This window comes from Carassius gibelio, chromosome A14, assembly GCF_023724105.1.
Source record: "Carassius gibelio isolate Cgi1373 ecotype wild population from Czech Republic chromosome A14, carGib1.2-hapl.c, whole genome shotgun sequence".
NCBI classification, from domain to species: Eukaryota; Metazoa; Chordata; class Actinopteri; order Cypriniformes; family Cyprinidae; genus Carassius; species Carassius gibelio.
In genome coordinates, this window is record NC_068384.1 from 10,857,720 (window position 1) to 10,879,468 (window position 21,749).

The 21,749-nt window shown below is 38.0% G+C and overlaps 3 protein-coding genes across 5 annotated transcripts in view; all 3 read right to left on the reverse strand.

Annotated features, from left to right (window-relative positions):
• The window catches only part of LOC128027469 (dystrophin-related protein 2-like), a 147,083-nt gene extending 138,507 nt beyond the window's left edge, over nucleotides 1-8,576 (reverse strand). For both annotated transcript variants that reach the window (XM_052615121.1, XM_052615119.1), the window contains exon 1: nucleotides 7,628-8,576. The gene's annotated coding sequence lies outside the window, so the exon portion shown is untranslated. The remainder of the gene's footprint in view (nucleotides 1-7,627) is intronic.
• A 144-nt stretch (nucleotides 8,577-8,720) lies between these two features.
• Nucleotides 8,721-17,437, reverse strand: LOC128027470 (centromere protein I). Of its 2 annotated transcripts, XM_052615123.1 has the most exons (20): nucleotides 17,151-17,436; nucleotides 16,758-16,895; nucleotides 16,443-16,561; nucleotides 15,817-15,924; nucleotides 15,630-15,678; nucleotides 15,467-15,513; nucleotides 15,233-15,322; nucleotides 15,010-15,141; nucleotides 14,690-14,815; nucleotides 13,394-13,514; nucleotides 13,164-13,258; nucleotides 12,819-12,936; nucleotides 12,574-12,638; nucleotides 12,217-12,326; nucleotides 11,157-11,292; nucleotides 10,850-10,974; nucleotides 10,239-10,287; nucleotides 9,711-9,929; nucleotides 9,250-9,291; nucleotides 8,721-9,116 (listed from the first exon to the last, which is right to left on the reverse strand). In XM_052615123.1, exons 1-20 carry the CDS (start codon nucleotides 17,305-17,307, stop codon nucleotides 8,976-8,978), a joined length of 2,187 nt encoding a protein of 728 aa, XP_052471083.1. In that variant the 5' UTR covers nucleotides 17,308-17,436; the 3' UTR covers nucleotides 8,721-8,975. The 2 variants fall into 2 exon arrangements, with proteins under 2 accessions (XP_052471083.1, XP_052471084.1); XM_052615124.1 differs by lacking the exons at nucleotides 8,721-9,116; nucleotides 9,250-9,291; nucleotides 9,711-9,929 and adding an exon at nucleotides 9,952-10,144 and having other exon boundaries at nucleotides 17,151-17,437.
• Nucleotides 17,438-18,918: 1,481 nt separating this feature from the next.
• Nucleotides 18,919-21,594, reverse strand: LOC128027026 (novel acetylcholine receptor chaperone). Its single transcript, XM_052614348.1, has 2 exons — nucleotides 21,330-21,594; nucleotides 18,919-20,572 (listed from the first exon to the last, which is right to left on the reverse strand). The coding sequence occupies exons 1-2, from the start codon at nucleotides 21,447-21,449 to the stop codon at nucleotides 20,210-20,212; spliced, it is 483 nt and encodes a 160-aa protein (XP_052470308.1). The 5' UTR covers nucleotides 21,450-21,594; the 3' UTR covers nucleotides 18,919-20,209.
• Between the last annotated feature and the right edge of the window lie 155 nt (nucleotides 21,595-21,749).

The following is a 21,749-nucleotide window of genomic DNA, read 5'->3' on the forward strand; positions in this document are numbered from 1 at the left end:
TGAGCACACATCTGTAAAACTGAGACAGTGGTGTCTCACTCCATAAACAAGTGGGCAGATAAACGAGAAAGAGTGACCAGGATTCAAACGCAGTCACCTGATCGAACACTTACCCTTTATTCAACTTTGTCCTTAGATGTTTGTCAGCTGTGGTCACCATTCACTCTCTTTTAGTCAATTAAAGTCATTTAAAATAAATAGTTAATTAACAGATGCTTTTATCCAAAGTGATTTAGCTTTATATGAGTTCCAATGGTGATAACTCATGGCTTGCACCATACAGAGATCGATTCAACATACTCCTGATCACCAGCCAAGAGTGTTACCCACTACACCATACCACCCCCACAAAATGTGTGTTTTGTTTTGCATTTCTTTCTCCGACAGAAACCATTTAAAATAATAAAAAACAGGCTTTGGGCATCGCCTTTGCAATTTTTTATGCTACATCTTGCTGCAAGTGGTGGAGACGAACAATGTCCCCTTATAAATCCATATTAAGGGCACCTTCTGGTTTTCGGGAGCAGTGTGCATGAGGCCATGCGGTGCAAAACAGTAAATAAAACACATAAATGTGCCACTGCAGACAACCAGCAGACACCAGTCCTTTCAATGTTAACCCTTTGACACGTACGATCACACCGGTGTGATCAGTCTTGGCTGGTCCCTGGAGCGTACGATCACACCGGTGTGATTAGAACGTTCAGTAAATCATGTGATCAACTGCTAAATTCAAAATTTCAAACTTTAGCTTTCACTGCTTTCCCGCTTTGACTGGCACTGAGCCAGAGACAGACGTGCTCAGCTACAATTATTATCACAACTGTTCAATGTATTTTAATGTTTATTTTATGTTTCATTCACTTTAAAATACACTACACAATAACAGAAATATATGTTATTGCACACTCATATATATATATATATATATATAACAGTAAAAGAACATTTTAAACATGTAATATTAATATTTATTCAAGTCAAACACATACCTTGTAGATAACAGCTGTTTCACAACGCAAGTGTCAGCGACGCGTGAACAGCGGGTATTTTTTCAGACGTGCGTGCATGTTAATCAATGAGTGCATTCACTCCAGAAGCAGCGTGTGAGCGTCAAGCAGGAGCGTCGCGTGAGATGCAGTGAAGCGGGGGTTAGTCATATATTTCGGGAAACATGGATGATCTTGCATGTTGTAAATCCAGCAGGCTCTAAATCCAACTCTCCATCAGTGTTGTAAACAAATAATGGCGGCGCCCATAGCCCGTCATGTGATAACTTACCGATCAACAAACATGTTTTTTTTTCTTAAATTAATACCACATTAGGAGTTAACTTACATATATTTAACGATGTTAATAACTACAAGTTTGTAAATATTTTGTATAAAAAAATAAAAATATTTTAACTGTCATGGATTGCGAGTCTTTTTTTCCCGCTGACAACTGATGTAAAGCTGACGTCACCGTTACCTCACAATCGCCTTTGTTGTAATTTAAAGAGACAACTTTAATCCAGTTCACCAACATAAGATAAAATGACAGATAATACATTCAAAAGAAGAAAACTGACAAATGAGGAAATTGAGGAATTTTTTTTTAATTCTGATGAGGAGATTTTTGACAGCGAGGCAGAGAGTGACAGTGATGAGGATCTTCCCCCAAATCTTGAAGCTCTGGACAACTTTGAAGACGAAGAGATGACACCAGTTCCTAATGAGGCAGAAGAGGTAACATTAAACTCATTGTTGTGGAAGGCAACCAACCTTTTTTATCCTCCTGGCCCAGGCAATTTTAACAACCAGCACTGTGGTGTGCAAAATCCACCAGAATCACCCAGTGAGGTAAATTGTTTTAAATTGTTTCTAACGGAAGATGTCATGGGAGAAATTGTGGAGGAAACAAACCGCTATGCCTCTGACTTGCAAGAGAAGGAAATGAAAGGGAAGCTGGTTAAATGGGTTCCAACAAATATCCCTGAAATGTACACATTTTTAGTGTCAGTTCTCTTAATGGGTGTGATCAAAAAACCATCACTTCGTGATTACTGGAGCACAGACCCCATGCTCTTGACCCCATTTTTTGGGTCTTTGTTCTCACAGGATCGCTTCCTTCTGCTCCTCCGCTGTCTTCACTTTGAAAACAATGCGACAGCAGTTTCCAATGACCCGCTGAAAAAAATCAGACACATATTCACTGCGCTCACCTCCTCTTTTCGTCGCATTTTTGTGCCATACAGGGATCTGTGTGTGGATGAGTCTCTGATGAAGTGGAAAGGCAGGCTGGCATTTCGTCAGTTCATTCCATCTAAACGGCACAGATTTGGGATCAAGTTTTTTGTTTTGTGTGATGTGCTAACTGGTTATGTGGAGGACATGATCATTTACACCGGATCCTCCACTGACATCCAACATTACCCAGGACTTGGGATTTCTGGGTCCGTTGTGATGACACTCTTAGCACCTTACTTAAGCAAATGTCATGTTCTATATGTTGACAACTGGTACAGTAGTCCCATACTTTTCCAGCACCTCTTGTCACTTGGCACTGGAGCTTGTGGGACCGTGCGCGGACACAGAAAAGGGATGCCAAAGTTCACCTGCAAGATGAAAAAAGGTGAGGTGGAATTCAAAGAGAATGGGTCACAGTTGGCAGTAAAATGGCATGACAAGAGGGATGTTCATGTCCTTACCACAGTCCATCCAACTGGTATGGCAGCCACAGGCAAGCTGGATCACCTCACTGGGCAACCAATGATGAAGCCAGTCTGTGTGCTGGAGTACAACAAAAAGATGGGTGCAGTTGACAAAGCTGATATGATGACTGGTTTTCATGAATGCACCAGAAAGTCTACCAAGTGGTACAAGAAAGTATTTTTTCATGTACTCGACACGGTTTTACTCAACAGCCACATCGTCTACCGGCAAATTACTGGTGAGAAATGGATACAAATAAATATAAACGAGATAAAAAGTGCTAACATTTTTAATTAATGTAATTTAAAGTGTTAACAAATTCACAATAATAAACAGACCACACTGTCACATACTAATATTTTCTCCTCACTTCCTATTGATGTGCTCTACTATGAGTAGGAAAGGAAATCACCTCCCTACAATTCAGGACGAACCTGATGAGAGGGCTGCTGGAGGAGTACAGCACACTGCGAGGTCCAACCAAAGGCAGGCGTCCTGCCTTGGACACTCCTCTGCGCCTTACAGCCAGGCATTTCCCATCTGAAGTCCCTCAGACCACTTCCCAGGGCAGCAAGACCAGGCGGCACTGCAAGGTCTGCCTCTCCAGCACACGCAAGGGCAAGCAGAGGCGCCTCACCAAGCACATGTGTGTGCCATGCAACACTCCCTTGTGTGCTGTCCCGTGTTTTGAGGAGTACCACACACTGAAGCATTATTAAGCCTGTAAAAAGTCAAAGTATATTAATTCATGATGATACATTGTTAATTATTATTTATTGTAATCATATTAAGTGTGTAAAATAGTTTGCTTTAAACAAAACCATTTATTAAAAGTCAGTATATTTATAGTTTTTTGTTTAATATTTATTGTACATATTTGTTTTTATATTTGTTTACAAAGCGGATATGATGACTGGTTTTCATGAAGCATTATTAAGCCTGTAAAAAGTCAGAGTAGCCTATATTAATGAATTTATGATGATACTTTATAATTTATTGTAATTATATTATTAAATATAAAAGGTAACAGTGTGTATAATACAGTTTATTTTAAATAGATTTTGTGTTTGTTTATGATACTATTTTAATTGTTAGTCATTGTAAATATATTTGTTTTCTGTTTTGTAATAGTGATAATAAACGTTTTTGTTTAATACAAAACTGGTATACATTTATATTTTTTCTATTTTTACATTAATAAAACATACATGAAGCCCAAAACACATTCTTTTTGGGCTATATGCACAGCTGCACTACTTCTACAAAAAAAGTAAAATCTACATTGTATGACATCATCAAATTATATTTCCCTATACAAACATTTGAGCAAGCTGATAAGTGAGGTGTGACCATATAGTAATATAATAATTGTATAGACTCACACTTCACTTATTAGCTTGCTCAAATGTTTTGTAGGCTAGGAAAATATCATTTAACAATGTCATACCATGTAGCTTTACTCTGCTTAAACATGGCATCTTTTGATTTGCTTTGCAATTGAGAGATATAAAACTCGGTGAGCAATATACTAAAACAAACAAGAAAATTGATTTAACGTCAAATATGTGCTTTGGTTTATTCACGTTATGTATAACGTATCAATTCAACTGAACCCTGACTTTACCTCCTGAATGCACGGATTATGAAACATAAAATTAACAACTAAATACTAATACTTACCGATTGTCACGCAGCGTTTCTGGGGGAGATGCACGGATTGTCACGCGGCTGTTCTGGGGGAGATGCAAAGTACCATGTGCAAGCGAAGTTCACAGCAGTGGAGGGGAGGGGGTGGGGGCAGCAAACAGAACCATTTCAACCATAGTCGGTACACGCTAACAAATTATTTGAGAGGTTTTGAATAAAAAAAAATTAAATAAAGCGAAATATTCAAGCTACTCACCTGCAGACGGTTATCCATCGTGTGCGCGCCATTTTGACTGAAATGTCACATGACAAGGTTCATGCGTCTCCATGGAAATTAGAACGCGACTGATTGCAAAATAACGGTCGCAGAAAAAAACTCACGCCAGACTGCTGGTCTGACTATTTTAGAACTTACGTGCGAAAAGGTTAATAGGAGAGCATTGGTTACCCGAGATTTAATAATGGCCTCCTGCTTCTATCTCTGGGGTCAGGTACCCTAGGTGGCTGGATTTATGGAGTTAGCAAATTGCTTTTCTATCCTCATTCTTTGCGCCTCTTTCTGTCTGCTCATCCTTTCTTTCAACTCAGAGCGTGGATGATGGAAAGGAACAGGGGGGTGATTGGCCTGTTTTTCACCACCAGAGAGCAGGATGTGTCTCAAGGCCAGGGGAAAGCACAGAAAGACGCTCATCAAAGGCACAACTCTGCCGACACGTTCCATTACCTAGACGTTTCTCACAGCGGTGAGGCTGCTGCCAGTCAAGAGCGATTGTGATGACTGAGTACGTGACTCCGCTTTTCAACTACGTGGGCTCAGAGCTGTATTTGCCGTTTCCCTTGACTACCAGTTCATATATCCTATCACGACTAAGGCAAACCCAGGCTGTGGGATAAACAAGATTACACATTTATATAACCAACATAATATGGTCCATACCCAAGAAACTCGCAACTCTCAAAGAAACTAAACTGCTTTTTTTATCACAGTCTTGGCAAGGTACTATTTTGATACTCATCAAACATTCTAGTAAGGGGTTTGTTCTAGTCCCATAACTTGTTAACCCATGAGCACTGGCATTTACTTCAGGAAATGCATATCTAGTTTAATTTAAAACATGAGATTATGGCATACAGAACCATCAATCTGAACTTTGAATAAACTTAGTAAAGTTCCTCCTGTGTCGCCATAACTCCTGACATTTTAAGATCACTCCTTTAAGTGAAGCAAAAAAAACGTAACAAAAACAAGGGAAACTTCCCCTGGTAGTTCTCTCTGTACAAGACGCCGTCTGAGAAAATAAATAATGTCGTCCAAAAGTACATGCTGATGATGTGCAGAGGGAAAACAAATCACCAAGAAAATGAGTAACAATTCAGAGGTGTAGTGGCAAGCACCGCACCAATAAATGTTCTTGTCAAAACATTTCAAAACACTGTCATCCAAAACTTTGTCATCAGAAAACACTTGCTGTTCATTACATATTCACAATGATGAATACAAGTGTGGAAATGGACATGATCTGGGCAAGAACAAACAAAGAAAGAGGACTGTGACAAAAATTTTTTGAATGATTGGTAAATGTATTTTCAGAATAAGCTATATAATTGATATTCATTATTGTTTTCCATGTTCTGTAACTCTGAACATAAAAGAAATGGTAACAGTAGGCTAAGGGAAAGGGTGAACTTACATGATCTAGAAAGGAAAAAGCAAAGGGGTTTGAAAAGGGGGAGAGGATTGTGACAGTGACATAAGCTTTGAATGACTCGTGTGAATAACAAAGAGGATGAGCTGATAACTCAGACTGATGACTCTTGATCATTTCAGCAGGATCAGTGTCTAACACTTAGATAGGGATAGACACTTATTATGTTTCCTCTTTTTGTGGCTGTTCAGCATGAACTGCCACCGGCTCCAAAAACTGTCAGCGTTTCAAAAAACATCAAAGCAAGAGTCACAATAGTGCTTTTAAAGGGGCTTCAACCTCATATTACAAGACTGTGCCACAACATTGAAAATTTATGAACGTGATTCGGAGACAAATGTCAAAACCCACACACATTTCATTTTCAAAATGTGAAGCACTGTCTGCCTGGAAAGAAGAGAGGAGGGAAATCAGACTTAATTTTAGTAATTACACAGAACAAACACGGAAATGAGTCTAGAAACATTTCCAGGCTGTGAGCAACCAAATTTGTCAAAGGTTTTTATGCTTGTGAACCGTGTTCTTATTTACAACTTATTCAAGAAGGAATGATTCCTATGAACCGGTTATCATGATCAAAAACATATGCACGGTATTGATTGATTGATTGCTGATGGTTGTCTGAATAGGCTACCAAAGGAACGAATCTTACTTTTGACGAATGGATCATATGAGCTGTTTTTTACTACTATATAAAAACATCCACCATTACTAAACTAAAATAGCATGAGAACGTTTTCTGCACTAGCCTACTATTAACACTGAATCTACAGCTGAAGCACAACAGTGTAGACCGAAAGAATGAATCATAGGAGTCTTGTTCTTTTAGTGAATCAAAACCAAATAGCGTGATGTGTCCAGTATGACACCTGAATGACTCTCGTCTACAGGTTCGGTTTAAAAAAAAAAAAAAAAATACTTACGAAACTGAGTGGTTAATTAATTAATCTGTCTCTTTTACAGAAAAAAAAAAAACATTTTAATTAAAATAAAGACATCTAGGTTGTACTTTAAAGTCGTTAGATTTAATAAAAAAAAAATAAACGAGTTTTTTTTTACTCTCATAATATTTTATGGAAAAAAACGTTAGGCCTACTAAATAGGCTACTTTCACTTACGACTGCTGGACAATGCAATGGGAATTGCATGTTTTCCCCCTCCGAATATTACTTCCACAAAAGTGCTAAAAGGAACGTATAATGAGAAAAGAATCGATAAGAAGCAGAACTAGAACCCTTAATTCTTCTCGACTGTCGTTCCTACAGGTCACATTGACACGCTTAAATCAATTCAAAGTCACCGGCAGGTCACCGTCATAAGCGTCTCTTGCAAGATATTTTTCCTCATAGAGCTTCGGACAAGACGACTAACCACGAGATCTGCTTCACAGACTTGACGTATCAACCGGTAAGATCACATCATCAGGCCTTTCTCGTGACAGCGATCGAAGAGTTTGCATTAATAAAAACGGACATCACTCTCTTAATTTATCTCGTCTCTAAACTGAAACTTAAAAGGCTTCGCGTGAACAGGTTCTAACCATCATGGCACACTTGTCAACCACAGCGAATTAAGTCCTACCTTTGTGCTACGAAAGGTGAGAAACTGCGAAAGTGGAGCACTTCAGATTTCCATTTGACACTGACGCTCAGATGAAAAGAGGAAAGCTGCGGGATGAGAGTGGAGAAGTGATGATCGGACAGTCGGCGATGAACGAATAATCTCTCATACATGAACAAGGACATCAGCCGAGCAAGACAGATCGCGTAGTTCTGCGCTCGTAGAATTCATCGTTTTGAAGTTCTGCATCCGTCTACATTCATGATAAACGCGTGAGCTGTAATCCCGGAGGTGTGAGCAAATTCTTCTTTCACTCCACATGAAGTTTGCTGGACGGCATCGTGACGCGCTCGCGCTGAAAATAGCACGAACCAGAGAGGGGACACATCGTCGCGAGGTATCTCCGGAGAGAGCCAGTCATAAACATGAAGATGTGTTACGCAGAGTGGAAGGCGCTCACATTTGAGACGGGCTGAACAACGTAAATCCATAGAGATTTGCTCACAGCCTCACAACTGCCTTGATGCTGAAATTACCTACGCACTTGGACCAAGTTACCAAGGGGACGCTTAGAATGTTTCTGTGCAAAACAATATTTTTTATTGATTTTTCAGAAAAACTGTCTTTGTAGGGTTTGATCTAGTTAGAAGCAGAATGCTTATAATTTGCATTCAAACTACATAAAATCTAGTTTGAAGTAGCTGAGCAAAAAAAACATTAAAATGACAAATTATGTTGAATTAAATAACAATTTTAACAATTCATTTTTAAATTATAGCCTTATTCATTACAATTAAAAACAGACCTGTTCTGTGAATTACTTTTAAAATAACTATACTCGAGTCATCATACAAAATCTCGAAATCAATGCAAATTAGCTGGTCCAGTTTAATGTACAGGTTTTTTTAAATGGCAAAAGCCTGTATCATACTGCTTTGCCTCATGCTGAATATGAGAAAAAATGATTTATTTTTAATGTCAGACCAATCAAAGATACATAGCTGCATTAGGTTGACAGGAATAATAAACAAGACTGTTAATCAATCTTTGATCACCAGTTTTAAATCGTTAAAAATAATGGGATCTTGAATTTTAGATAGCAGTTAAAGCAATCATACTTTTTTTTATATATATATAAAAGGCTATCACAATGTTTTAGTTCCGTTTTCTGTGCACAAAAGATAAAAAGCAAAAAGGGTCTAAAAATATACACAACACTAGAAAGGATTGGAAAGTAACAAAACAGCTTGTAATGTACATTTAGTATTTACAGTTATGCAAGTGGTTCCTTTCTGCCCTCTAACGGAGGATGACTATAAAATATATACATGTTTTATGAACCCCCTGACACCTGGACTTCCTGCCAGCATCAAGTCTGACTCGTGGGCTGCCTGTCATCTTGACTACTCAATCCAGAGCCGTGGCCAGTGTTGGTCTCAATAAAATTGTTGAGGCCATCAAAGCCTTGATTAAAGAGAAACTCCATATACCAGTTCCAGTACTTCCCGGTCTGAAATCACGAAAAGAAAAGTCACTGTGAGGAATATTACAACAGGATATGACTGAGTAAAACCAAGCTCTCATGCTGATCTAAAAGAAGCATTTAATAAAATAAAATAAAAGAGATGATATAATGTTAGTACCTTTATGGAAGCGAGATCCACATTCTTCCTCTCTGGCCAACACTGATAAAGAGAACACATAAATATTCATTGTTCTCCCCTTGCTTTAAATCTCAGAAGTACAATGCTGAATGTTGCAGTCAGACCAAAAAAGGTACTTGTATTATTAAAGATAATGAAAACTCCAGTCTCATAGTTTCCATGAATAATAAAATGTGATTCTGTATTAATGGATCCTCTATAAAAGATACATTAATACCACATTTATCTCCTTGTCCAATCCTAAAGTTATTAAAGTGGAGGATGTGCTGTCCCTGGTATTGACACACAAGGCTTTACACTTGATGCAAAATTATCATCTTATTATCTTGCGCAGCGGAGTCCCTTTCCTTCACTCCAAATGAAATGACAGTCAAGCAGCACTGTACTGTTACAAGCTCTCGTGCTTTTAAATGTCACTAGTGTAACAATATCTCACTCACCCTCTGATGAAATTCAATGGCATAACTGAAAAGCGCTGGGTGGTGGATTAGGTCAAAACGGCACCAGGGTTCTGCCACTTTGCTTAGAGAGATGAGATCCTTGTCAATCTCAATGTCTGAACCAGGGATGCACCAACAGGAGTTCCACATGGAGTTCACCATTGCTTGAAGGTTCCGATTAAATTCCTTGTACGTGGTCCTGCTAATGTGGAATGTTTGCTGTAATGTAAGAAAATATTAAACATAAAACTAAGAGAAAAAAGTCAAGTCCTGTCAAGACATTTTAAGCTCAATAAAAATGTGGAAATTCAACTGGGATTCAATCAAGAAGACTCCTTTCATCTCCAGCAGGTAAGGTGAGGATTACAGCAATGGCCTCCAGGAGCTTCATTGTAAATTCTTAAAAGCTTGACGGTCCTTCTAATTTACCCCTCCTAATTAAATAATTCAAAAACAAAACCTCTTGCATTCGCGCAGTTGGCATTTCATGACTTTGCTGTTCATTTTACGATACGGTATGCTCATTACCTCTCTCTGTTGCTCTTGTTTCTTAGCCAAGGTCAGATTCTTCCGATACCTGAGAAAAGGGAATAACAGGATTTTATTAAGTTAGCACATTATACAATAATTAATCCTGTTCTATTAAAATAAAAGATGGGACATGAAATTGTTATGTCAGATATACACTAAAAGTTTGGGGTCGGAAAGTAGTAGCTTGGATATTCTTCTTCTTAAACATCTTAATTTCTGTTTCATGTGGCACGATGCTGAGTAAATGACAGACTTGTGAATTTTGGATGAACTATCCTTTTAAAGCCTTCACAGCAGCACTTAAAGTTAGCGTGCCGAAGCAGATGAAAGGATCTTCATACTTCATGTCATATATTGCTTACAGGCACCTTGCCATACTAATGTAATGCATTTGAAGGTTCAGGCTGTTGCCCTCAGTTTAGCCAGCAGCACACACACTGCCATGCAACTGCACATGCAATGAAGAGGAACTTACCTTTTCCCAGCTCACTCACCCAAAATTAGTTCTAGAAGATGCCTTTAATCTAGCATGGCCAGGCTAACATCTCAAACGGATTGACCAGAATGATAAAATGACCCATGAAGCTATTATAGCTCGCATATAATACCTGTACATGATGTAACCAAGTCGATCCACGCTCACTGAGTCTGTGGCAAAGAGAGCTGGGTAGAAAACCCCAGCCGGAGGCATGATGATCAGAGGCAAGCTGTACTTCAGAAACATGTCACACACCTAGATAAGAGGAGAGAAAAATTACTGTATTAGCACAAAGAAATTAACATCAGTTTTTGTTGCACTAAATCAACTGGACTCAAATCAGGACACAAATCTTAGTGAAATTCAGACAGGAGCTTTAGTTGATGAGACTTTGCCAAGAACATCACGTTAATTAAGTTAATCATAGCTGAGTGTACCGTCTCATAGAAAGCAAGCGTCTGGTTGAGCAAAAGAACATGGCAGTTCTCCAGACGGAGTCCCTCAGATGCCAGCAATCCCACAAAGCGAACCAGCTCCATAACAGAGTCCATGAAGCCAGACAAGGTCATGGTCCTAGGAAGAATAGTGTATTATTCTTTTCACTCAATTTTTTGAAAGCATACACAAACTAACATATGAAAAAATGAGCTTTCCCTGCAGAACGTCCTATATTTATCCAGGAGATAACAATAAATTAGCTTTAAATCACACCTAGTACACACCAGATGTGTCTTTGTGCTATGCGTGGCACCCACACAATTCACACATCACAGACCCAGAGCAAAAAATAGAATAATAGGCGTATGGCACACCAGCGCAGTCAAACAAGGTTTTGCCCTTGATCATAATTTCTCCTTCAGCTGTGCAACTTCAGTAATGTAATAAAAAAATGACCAAATCAGCAGCGAGAGAGAGAAGCGATACACGACAGGCGAGGGAAAAAATTCTCCGCACTTCATTACACACCGTTCCACAGAACACTTTTAGGGCAAACGAGGTTCAGATGGAGCCCGACCACAGGAGCAGTTCATTGATCTCTTTTAAATATAATATATAAAGAAACCCGCAGTGGTAAACCTCAAGCGAGACTTTTAAGAGCATAATCGCTGGAGTGTGGTACCATTTCTTCAGATTATTTCTGCAATGTTTCCCAAGACAGTGACTTTTTGACAGCGTCATTATAAACACTCAGGGCTCGGTAAAGTGCAAGTCACATTAAAGACAACAGCATTTGCATATTATTTAAATTCTATAAAGCAACGTGCTTCCAAGACTATTCAGCTGGTAACAATTCTGGGATCTTAATCAGGATTTGATTGGACCATTAAAATTGAAATATTTTTGGTCTTAATATTATTTTCTCTGCCTACACGGCCTTGGTACTAACAAAAATAAAAGTTCTTTATTTTTAATGTGTTTTTGTAAACTAATAAATTGTGCAAAATAAGACTATGGGTCATTATTAAACTAAATACTAGCCTTAATACATATACTCACATGGTGCTGTTGCTGTTAAGACTGATGTCCAAACCGCCCTCCAATGCGCTGACGGAATGCCATGTCAGCCACTTAACCAGCATGCTATTCAGACACTCGATGACACTACACTGTGAGGAGGACAATGTGAAAAGGCACATTCAGGAAAATCAAACCCTGCTTTCAATTGCTTTGAGCTTAATCACAGCACCACTCAAACAACACCACAGAAAATGTAACGAGGTCATGACTCCGTTTAGAAAGAATAATTCACTTATGTCTGAACTGTCTAAGCATTCATTGACAATCTGGATCACATGACCATGCTTGTGCTTGATACAAACAAACAGAAAGGAAGAAAAACAATACAATACAAACCTTGAAAAATACTGTGGAGGTAAAATAAAGTTGCTTCAGTGGATCAAAGAGAAGTTTATGCATGTCTACAGACAAAGAAAAGAAACATTAAGTTACAGTTTTACTTTCATTAATTCTGTATTAAGCAATAAAATGTTCAAGACGACAAAATATGACGTCTAATCAACGAGCAATGTAGATATTCCATTATCATTCGTTTGTTCATGAATTCCTCTGGTTGCAGCAGAGGTAACTGGGACACTTACAGACGCTTGGCATCAAGGGGATGTCACTAAGAAGATCCAGGATCTGCGGCCGGAGCAGAGAGCCGTCCCACACACTCAGAAACTTATAAAGAAAACTCTCAGTACTGGAGAATCCCTCCTGAGAAACGAAAAAAAAAAAAAAAAAAGTCAGCAGGGGATTTTACAAGTGGGAAGATCATACAGGAATGCAGAAGAGAAAGAAAGGAAGGCAAAAAAATGATTGATAGATGTCCTGGGGTTTGTGGTATAAACTGCCATATGTTTCTAATATTAAACATCCAACCTTGAGGCTGCCAAGGTTAATTTCCTATTGGGTAATATTTGTCTTCTGCTGCTAGGTCGTACCTGCAGGAACTGCTGTGAAAAGAGAATGGTGCTGAGAAAGCGACGGGCTTCAGAAGTGTTGTCAGAACTCCCATCCACAGGACACAGTAAAAACTCTGCCCAAAACATACAAGAGCAAACTGCATTATGGTACTGAACTGAAATTTAAATGGGAACTATAAAGGCAAGGAGGGAATAGAAAACTTTAGATAAGCCTGAAAAGGTTTAGTATTGTGACATGGAAAATGTACCCTCTTGCAACGAGTGTCCAAGCCAGAAGTTAAGGCGCAGGGAGGCAGATTCATCCTGTACACAGTCCAGGTAGTGCAGAGCCAGAGATGATCCCAGAAGCGAACCCATCTGGGCAGGCAGCTGGAAACAAGGTATGACTTTAACATTACACAGAAATATGCTAGAAAACATGCATCTACACAACATAGAGACAGTATATCATAACCAAGAGCTGTCAAAACAGCTGGAGGCAAATAAACCAATTCAGTCATACTTCTGACTCCTTTGAGACCTGTACTGAAACTGACAGTTTAAGACAACAGTTTAGATGACACTTTCCACCATTCAACAATATCACTCTTATCAAAAGCTGCAATTTGTGTCAGTCTGCAATCAGCCGCCTTACAATATGGGAATTCAAAAAATAATAAATAAATAAAACTAAGTGACAGATTGACAACAGACATGGCTGATTCTTTCTGTAGTTAACAAGCAAATGTATCATTCATCTGAGAAACGACTGATTCTAATGACGGAGTTGCCACAGTGAGAAAGAATCAATGATCTTTCCCCATGGCCACAAATGAGCTGTTTTTTTCCACATGACTGACTCAACTGGCTTCTTTCTCAGTCCTTTCCTGTTGCAGACTGCAAAAATCACTCTAAATTGGTGCAGAAACACTATTCATATTCATTTTGTGCTGAATGAAGCATAAATGTCCTTTAAAAAGAGATTTAATAAGGCTTATCAGGTTACTGCATCCATCAAGTAGATTCTTTGCGAGGTTTAATTGGATTCTGTAAATATTTTATGACTTGTCAACTGAGTGTGATATATATTGTTTAGTACTTAGAGATGACAGTGTTGATGAACATTATACAAGTGAAAGAAGTTTGACTATTGATAAAAGGATAGTTCACTCAAAAATTACAATTATGTCATCATTTACTGACGTTGTTCCAAACCTTTATAAGTTGCTTTCTTATATTGAACATAAAAGATATTTTGAAGTTGGTGGTTTCCATTGACTTCCATAGCATTTTCCTACTTTCTTTTAATGGCGTGCTCATTGATCAGTCTTGTGGAGGCTTGGCTCTACCAAGTGGCCAAACTACAGTAGTGCAGATGTGTTTTGGTCTACTCATCAGATCGGGTAAATTTGATGAATATTATGCAATAAGCCATTTTGTATTTAAAAATCCAAGAAATATATTCAGTTTGATTGCCCAGTGTCTAACAAACAACTGGCCCCAAATAATGCTTCATTCTACAGACAACGCATGTTGTGAGTGAAAGAAAAGGATGCGTGCACTACCTCTATATTCTCAATGTTCTCCAGTAGCTCTTTGAAGGAACGGAGCTCCTGCAGGCAGAACACCTTCTTGTTGGAGTTGCTGTCGAACGCCGAGCTCAAGGGAGGTATTGCTAGGTGATGTAGTTTCTATGGACATTGGATACATCCAGTTTATAGATTCAAAATGTAAGACTTTGACATTTTCTTTTTTGCTTTTAGGCAAGTCCTAATGTTTTCACATTTGAAAACAACTGTTAAAAATTGTGATGTTTATTACAGCCCTTATTTAACAGTGAGTGTTCTTTAAAGCTCTTTACAATATTACACAGATGACTTCTTACCCTCTTTCTAGTGGACGGCTTCTCTTTCACATCCAAACTGAGGCTCTGGTCAACTAAAACAGCACCCTTGTTTTTCCTCTGCACAGCACTCAGCGCTACTTTCCATGTGGAACTGTGATTCTTGAATCCAGTCTAAAAAAAAACAAAAACAATTACAGTCTAAGAGTCGGAAACACCTGGCAGAAGAACAGAGTTCTGCTAGAGAAGTATTAAATACACTTACCCTCACTCTTGACGGAAGAGAGAGCGTCACTAGGTCTGGGCGAAACACTTTGTAGAGTGCTAGAAGTTGGGTGAGAAATGGTTGTCTGCCCTAATAAGAAAAATGGAGAAACACAAAGTACTCGTCAAATGAAGTGTATCCAATTTAAAAAAAAAAAAAAAAACATTATCTGCCACTAAAGTTAGTAAACATTTATAATAGGGACATTGAGGTGTTTATTTTGATAGTCTTTACCATTTTAGCCTGAATATCCAAAAGTTTCCTGACTCTGTACGGGTGAACTATGAAAGTATAAGTGAAAAAATATTAATAATAATCAGAATAACAAGTAAATAACATCATGTACTATTACAGCATACACAGATAAAAAATGTCAACCACTTAGTCAACAGCTCACCATGTTCCCTCATGGTTAAAAGGTAGAGCAAGTGGCAAATATATGGGCACTGGAAGGAAAAAAAAAAACAGGCTAGTAAATTAACACAAACATTTAATTGTTTTATGCAATTATAAAATATAAGCCAGTATACTTAGAAACATAGACATTTTCTAAATTAATTAAGTATTTGCAGAGCACAACTAACCAGATTTTCTTCTGTCACAAAGCTGAAAATGAAGCCATAAATGGATCTCAAGTTGTCTTTGCAGTCAATCAGGTCAAAAACAGTGAGTACCCAGCGGACAAAGAGAACCTGAAAAGAAAATGTTACTAAGAGACTGAACTGAATGTTTAAAATGGCAATGAAATTGAAGATGTGACAGATTATGTAATTTCATATCGTGACATAAATTTACAGTATAACGGATTATATATAAAATAAAACACACAATTTGAGATTTGGGTTATGCACACAAAAATAGAGTTAGAAGATTTTTGGCCTGCATGGGTAGGTTTTAGCTAAATAAATAATGGTCATAGCCCTAAACATAACCAAATAGAAATCTGTCATTCCACCATGTGTCTGAGACATGATTTTTTTTTTTTATTAAAATGTAAATAATTAAATAAAAGACCTAATAAAAACTTTAATAAACAAGGATAAACAAATTTTTTAAAAGGAAACACATATGACTGTTTCACAATAAAATCTATAACATGTTTTTTAGAAAATCGATTAATTTTCATTTTCAACATTAATTTTGAGAAATATAAAGCAAAAGTAAATAACAGCCGTTTCACCACTGACCAGGTACAATCGCCAGCCCTTACCTGTGCATTCATTGGCATTTTCCCCGCACATAGCCAGGACACCCCCTTCACAACAGCCTCCTGCGGCACCACTGTGGCAGGTACGAGAAACTTCAGCACCCGGGTACAGTTCGCAGTTCCTGGTGGATAAACTGAATTTAATGATCTGCGCAATAAACTACTGAAACCATGGAGCAACTTTAGGATGAGATACTGCTTATATGTTTGATTGTGACCTGATGGCTAAATTTATCTCATCATGAATCAATGCTCATGTAAACAACTCGATTGTACCCTTACATCTGAACAAATCTGTGCATCCCTTAATTGGATTACCTGCGTTGAGGCTTAAAGCCAAGTCCAATAGCACTGTGATGAGTTCCGGAGGAAGACCCTTACTGAGAGCCACTGTCTCCACCACCAACATATTCCTCTCCAGCTCATCATTCCCCCTGACTACTGTGCCAGCTTCCACTGTAACATACAAAAATACATGCAAACAGATGTTATGACAATTGACTTAGATGGGATCCAGTATCTGATGACGACACCCTCACAAAGATAAACAAAAGTCCTCCTAACAGTCTTGAAGAGTCATTGTCAGAGGAACAAAAACAAAAGAACTGAAAGAACAACGAATTTAATTAAAAAATGTTTTTTACTACTAAAGTGTAATGCGCTAACGTTGCTTTTGCAATCCGTTTCTATAATGTTGTAAACTGCACTTACCCTGAGACAAATACTTCACCGCGAGACCAAAGGGATCCGCCTCGCCTTTTCGCTTTTCCTTTTCTGCCAAACGCAAACTTCTGTTGCTCGCAGATGAGTCTATTTCTCCAGACGGCTCGGAGACTAACCCCGCCAGGCTAGATAAATCGGACATCATTTGCTACATTATATTATTATTTGTTATCTGTCGTGTGTTTGTCTCGGTCGCTGAAGTAACATATTCAAACCAAACGCCAAATCTGCCGCGACCGTTTGGACATGCGCACTGCATCACTTCCTGTACGAACTGAAAGCGGCTATGTTATAATATAAATAGATTATTAATATATGATTGTGTTTTAGAATTGACATTATTTATTTATTTTTTATTTGCACTTATCATTGTTAATGTGTTAAAAGATAAACAGTTGTACACAGTTTTAAATAGTAACAATGCAAATTAGATGGCCCGCAAATAAATACCACAAGAAGTTACGCTAGAGAGCGCATATTTTACACGGATAATATTTTATACACGGGTACTATGGCTTAGAGAAATTCATCTAATGGGTGGTTTTGGGCTTAAAAAGGTATATATTCATAAAAGTCCGAAATCTCGGTATCACTGCTAGGCTACTACCAGAGAATGTCTAATATTGCGAGAAGTTTTACTCTCACTACACTTCCGGCTTCTGAGCTGGTTGCAGTTCCACTTGATTCCATATGAGGGCGCGCACATGACGAGTGGAGAATGAATGGAAGTCAATGGAAGTATACCCCTCAAAATCCACCTTTCTCAAGATAAATTTTTTTGTCTAGTAATTTGAAGGTTTTATTCGAAAGGAGATGCAAATAAATTACACATTGCTGGGTGTTAGATTTTTTAGAGTCACTTATTTGCTTTAAAATGTATTTTTAAAATGTAAATGAGGTCAAACACATTCACATTCATTAGCAGAATGCTAGCGTGTTATGGGCAACAACAACTCAACCTATAATAAATCGAAAGGACATAAGTAATCGTTCATTCAACTTTCGACGAATAACCCATGTTGAACTTGCAAAACCTACAATCAGATCTGAGATTTCTCGACGGCAATCGGGTGAAAGGGACACATTTAGCCGTCTAGCCCCATAGACTCCCATTCATTTTGCACTCACGGCGATCGCCCCCAGTGGAACACTGGTGGTACTGCAACCAAAATTCGGTACAATAGGACTTAATATGGAGTGGGAAGGCTCTCCGTGGGCAGGCTCTGCTACTACTGAGCACCAGAGCCTGATCCACTGTTTTATGGTGGTTTGGAAACTAACGTAGAAAGGTCATGTCTGCCACCTACTGGAGAGCGTGTGGAACGTCAAAGTGGTGGAAACATGAATTAAAATATACATTATAACATCAGAATATCAGACCAAATTTTCAGACAAGAAGATACTGATTTTACTATATTTGATAAATAGATATGTTGGTATTAAAAGGTAAAAACTGTAAAAGAAAAAAGGCTGTGTGTTGATACTACAGTGAAGAATATACTACTCAAGTACAATATGCTTTAAATATTTATTTTGGTGGATTGGAAATAGTTTTTTGAGGTTATTTGTTTTTGTTTGTAGAACTAGTTACCATTGCAAATAAGCTTAAATATACTGAATATTATGTATGCTACAAAATTTATAAGCATAAATATTGTTGACTAATTTACAGTCTGTTTTGGACAAGAATATGCTGATGGTAACATATTCTATTCATATTCAAATTTGTTAAGTAAAAAGTGAGCAAGACATAAAAATCATTCACAAGAGATGTTTTTAATACTGTCACCAAACTCCATGATAAACTACATAAAGGTTTTATTGTTAGCAACTGCATGCATAAACATCAGTTTATTCCCTCACTGTCAATAGTGTAATATGACCCATTCTGTGTAAACTAAGAATGCACAATACTAGCTGGGCATTCTGGTAAAGGTTTAGACACAGGCCATGTTCTCCGTCAGGTATTTTTATGCAGTTACAAACTGCAAATGATCAGTATACAGCCAAACCTATCAAATAAATTTCTCAATTCTACTCCCCCAGCACTGTGCATTTTGAATGTATCACTTATTTAACACACCTGATTCATTTCATCCGTTTATTAGTTGTGATGCATAACCTGAATCAAGTATGTAGAATTAGTAGGACACTTCAAGTGATCAGTGGTGGGTTTTCAGGAACAGTATAAAGGAACAAACTGATCTAAAGGAAACAGAGTAAACATAAAAATCAAAAACAATTGTATATTTTAGCTATTTAAGAATAAAATAAGTTTGGTAATTCTTGGTCTCAAAAGGAGAAAGCAACCGTGAGCAGAATCCAAGGATACGATTTTTATTGGATTTTGTATTTCAAGACTCAAACTAGAAAATCTAATTTGATATTTGAAACAAAGGAATATTATTATATGTAAATTAAGAAATAACAGATACAGTAAGATTAATAATATTTAGAACTAATTTGTAACTGAAAAAACTGCTTTTATGTTTTCATTTTTGATGGATGCAACAGATTTTGAGGCAACAAAAAAGCTATCCGTGTGCCATCTGACTATAACCTTTTAACAAATGATATACAGCATTTCTCAATACAAAAGAAATAATCTTAATGTAAACAAAATTGGTTTTGTACAGTATTCATTGACAGTAGTTCAAAAAGTAAATAAAACATCACAAAAATGGTTGACAATTGAATTACCTGTATCACAGTGGAATCGTAAAAGTGGCATTCAATGCAGGGCAAAAACAATAATAATACATACAGCAGGGCTTAACAGTAGTTTAATCTTTTGTTGCAAAACCACAGCCAATACAGTTGCCACAATAGTGATTATCCCAATTGAATATTTGTATTTTAAGAAGTATTACAGGTGAGACATGAGGTAAAGGTAACATAAGGTCTGGTTTTCAGGCAACTGTTATGTAGCTGTGGGACATAAATCACCTTTTGGGTCTACTGTTTTTTTGTTTGTTTTTTTCGAGCATCTTCTCCTACTATCCAGAGAAACAGATCTGCTGCAAGGCGCTCTTTGTGAAATTGTGTAGCTAAGAAACTTTGACTTTGTTCTTTTCCTGGGCAGTGATCTGCTCTTCTCGTCTCTCCTCCCTCTCGGGCCGGTCCTCGCCCTGACGAGCAATGAGCAGCCGACACGTCAGCAAAATACCAAACACCAGGGCATGGGCATAGCGTTTTAGAGGATCTCCAACTAGCTGGTGGAAGAAAAGCACTACTAGCATGACCAGCAGCAGAATAAAGTTGGCCACGTCTTTTGGTCTCCCGGGCACAAGGGTCAGAACAATTCCACATCCCACCTCAAGAGTGCCGATAATCTTGCGGAGAAGTACAGAAGAAACGCCAATTTTTTTCAATGCTGGAAGGGCCTTTGCATAACTCTTGTAAGCGCTTTTCTGGAAAGAGGATGTAAACATGAAATTTACAATTTTATCAAGAATATATATGTAACTATCTATTATGTTCATTGCAAAAATCACTGATGAAATTATGAAATAGATTTTTTTCCATTATTATAATGCTATTTTTATGTTTTTTTATATTATTTAATGCTCATATTGACCCAACTGTATTGCATTGAACTGTACTGTAATTTATTAAATATATAATATATGTGAATGTGAATGTGTCTGACATCAGCACAGCAGCTGCTGCACCTGCAGATGGAAGATAGAATTTGCTGGAAAGCGGCGCCATTGCTTTATCAGGAACTGCTTCAAAAGGATTGTTTTAGAACGATAACACAAAATAAGCATCACACGTCATATCTTCTTCTGTTCATCAACATACATGCGCATTGTGATGTCATAACTGACCTATTTATGCGGTAATGAAACAATGTTGCGTCTGTGCACAGAATGCGCTGTTCAACTGCTCCAGTCGCGTTCAATCGTTTTACATAATTCGACTCATACACAGGAATCTAATTATGTCGTTCTTACATCTGAGATTATAAATGGTATTAAACGGATATTGACTTATATTCACCTCCACAGCCAATACGAAGAATGAAAATTATATAGCACAGGCTGCACCAACAGCACAAGCGGACATTTTATAAGAAAATGCACAAACAGTCCGTTACTTTGGCCCACCCCCTCCTAAAACAAAGCATTTGCTTAATATGGATACTGCTAAGCGACGACCACTTACCATTTCACTATATGCCTCTTTGCTCAACCGTGGTGTGAGTTTAATTGTACCCATGAACACGAAGAACATACCCAGTGCAAAGGAAAGGGCGACAATAGTTACGGTTCTTGGCGAGGCCATCTTCTGTAAAGTCTCCTTTCGATTGGCATCCGTTGTCCCGCTCCAGGTTTCTTCACTGTTCTGCTGAAGATGCTGAAGGGGGGGAAGGTCTGATGGATACAGTCAAATATGGCTGCATGTCATTCCGCTTCAGTACCAGGAATCACCATGAGAGGACGATCAATGTCATGAAGCAGTGCAACACTAGGGGGCGTCAGAAAACTTAGATTAGGATACGAACTCAACAACTCTACTGTTTGGTACCTGAAGGAAAATGGCTTCGCTGTGTAGCCTATTTAGCCATTCTTAATCTTATTTCAT

Coding starts and splice junctions, on each gene's coding strand:
- LOC128027470 (XM_052615123.1), bottom strand. CDS start 17,307: ATGATGTCCGATTTATCTAGCCTGGCGGGGTTAGTCTCCGAGCCGTCT. Junction 15,925..16,442: donor AAATGCCAATGAATGCACAG/GTAAGGGCTGGC, acceptor TTTTCTTTTCAG/GTTCTCTTTGTCCGCTGGGT. Junction 12,639..12,818: donor CCCCTTGATGCCAAGCGTCT/GTAAGTGTCCCA, acceptor CTTTGTCTGTAG/ACATGCATAAACTTCTCTTT.
- LOC128027026 (XM_052614348.1), bottom strand. CDS start 21,449: ATGGCCTCGCCAAGAACCGTAACTATTGTCGCCCTTTCCTTTGCACTG. Junction 20,573..21,329: donor AAGAGGCATATAGTGAAATG/GTAAGTGGTCGT, acceptor TCCTCTTTCCAG/AAAAGCGCTTACAAGAGTTA.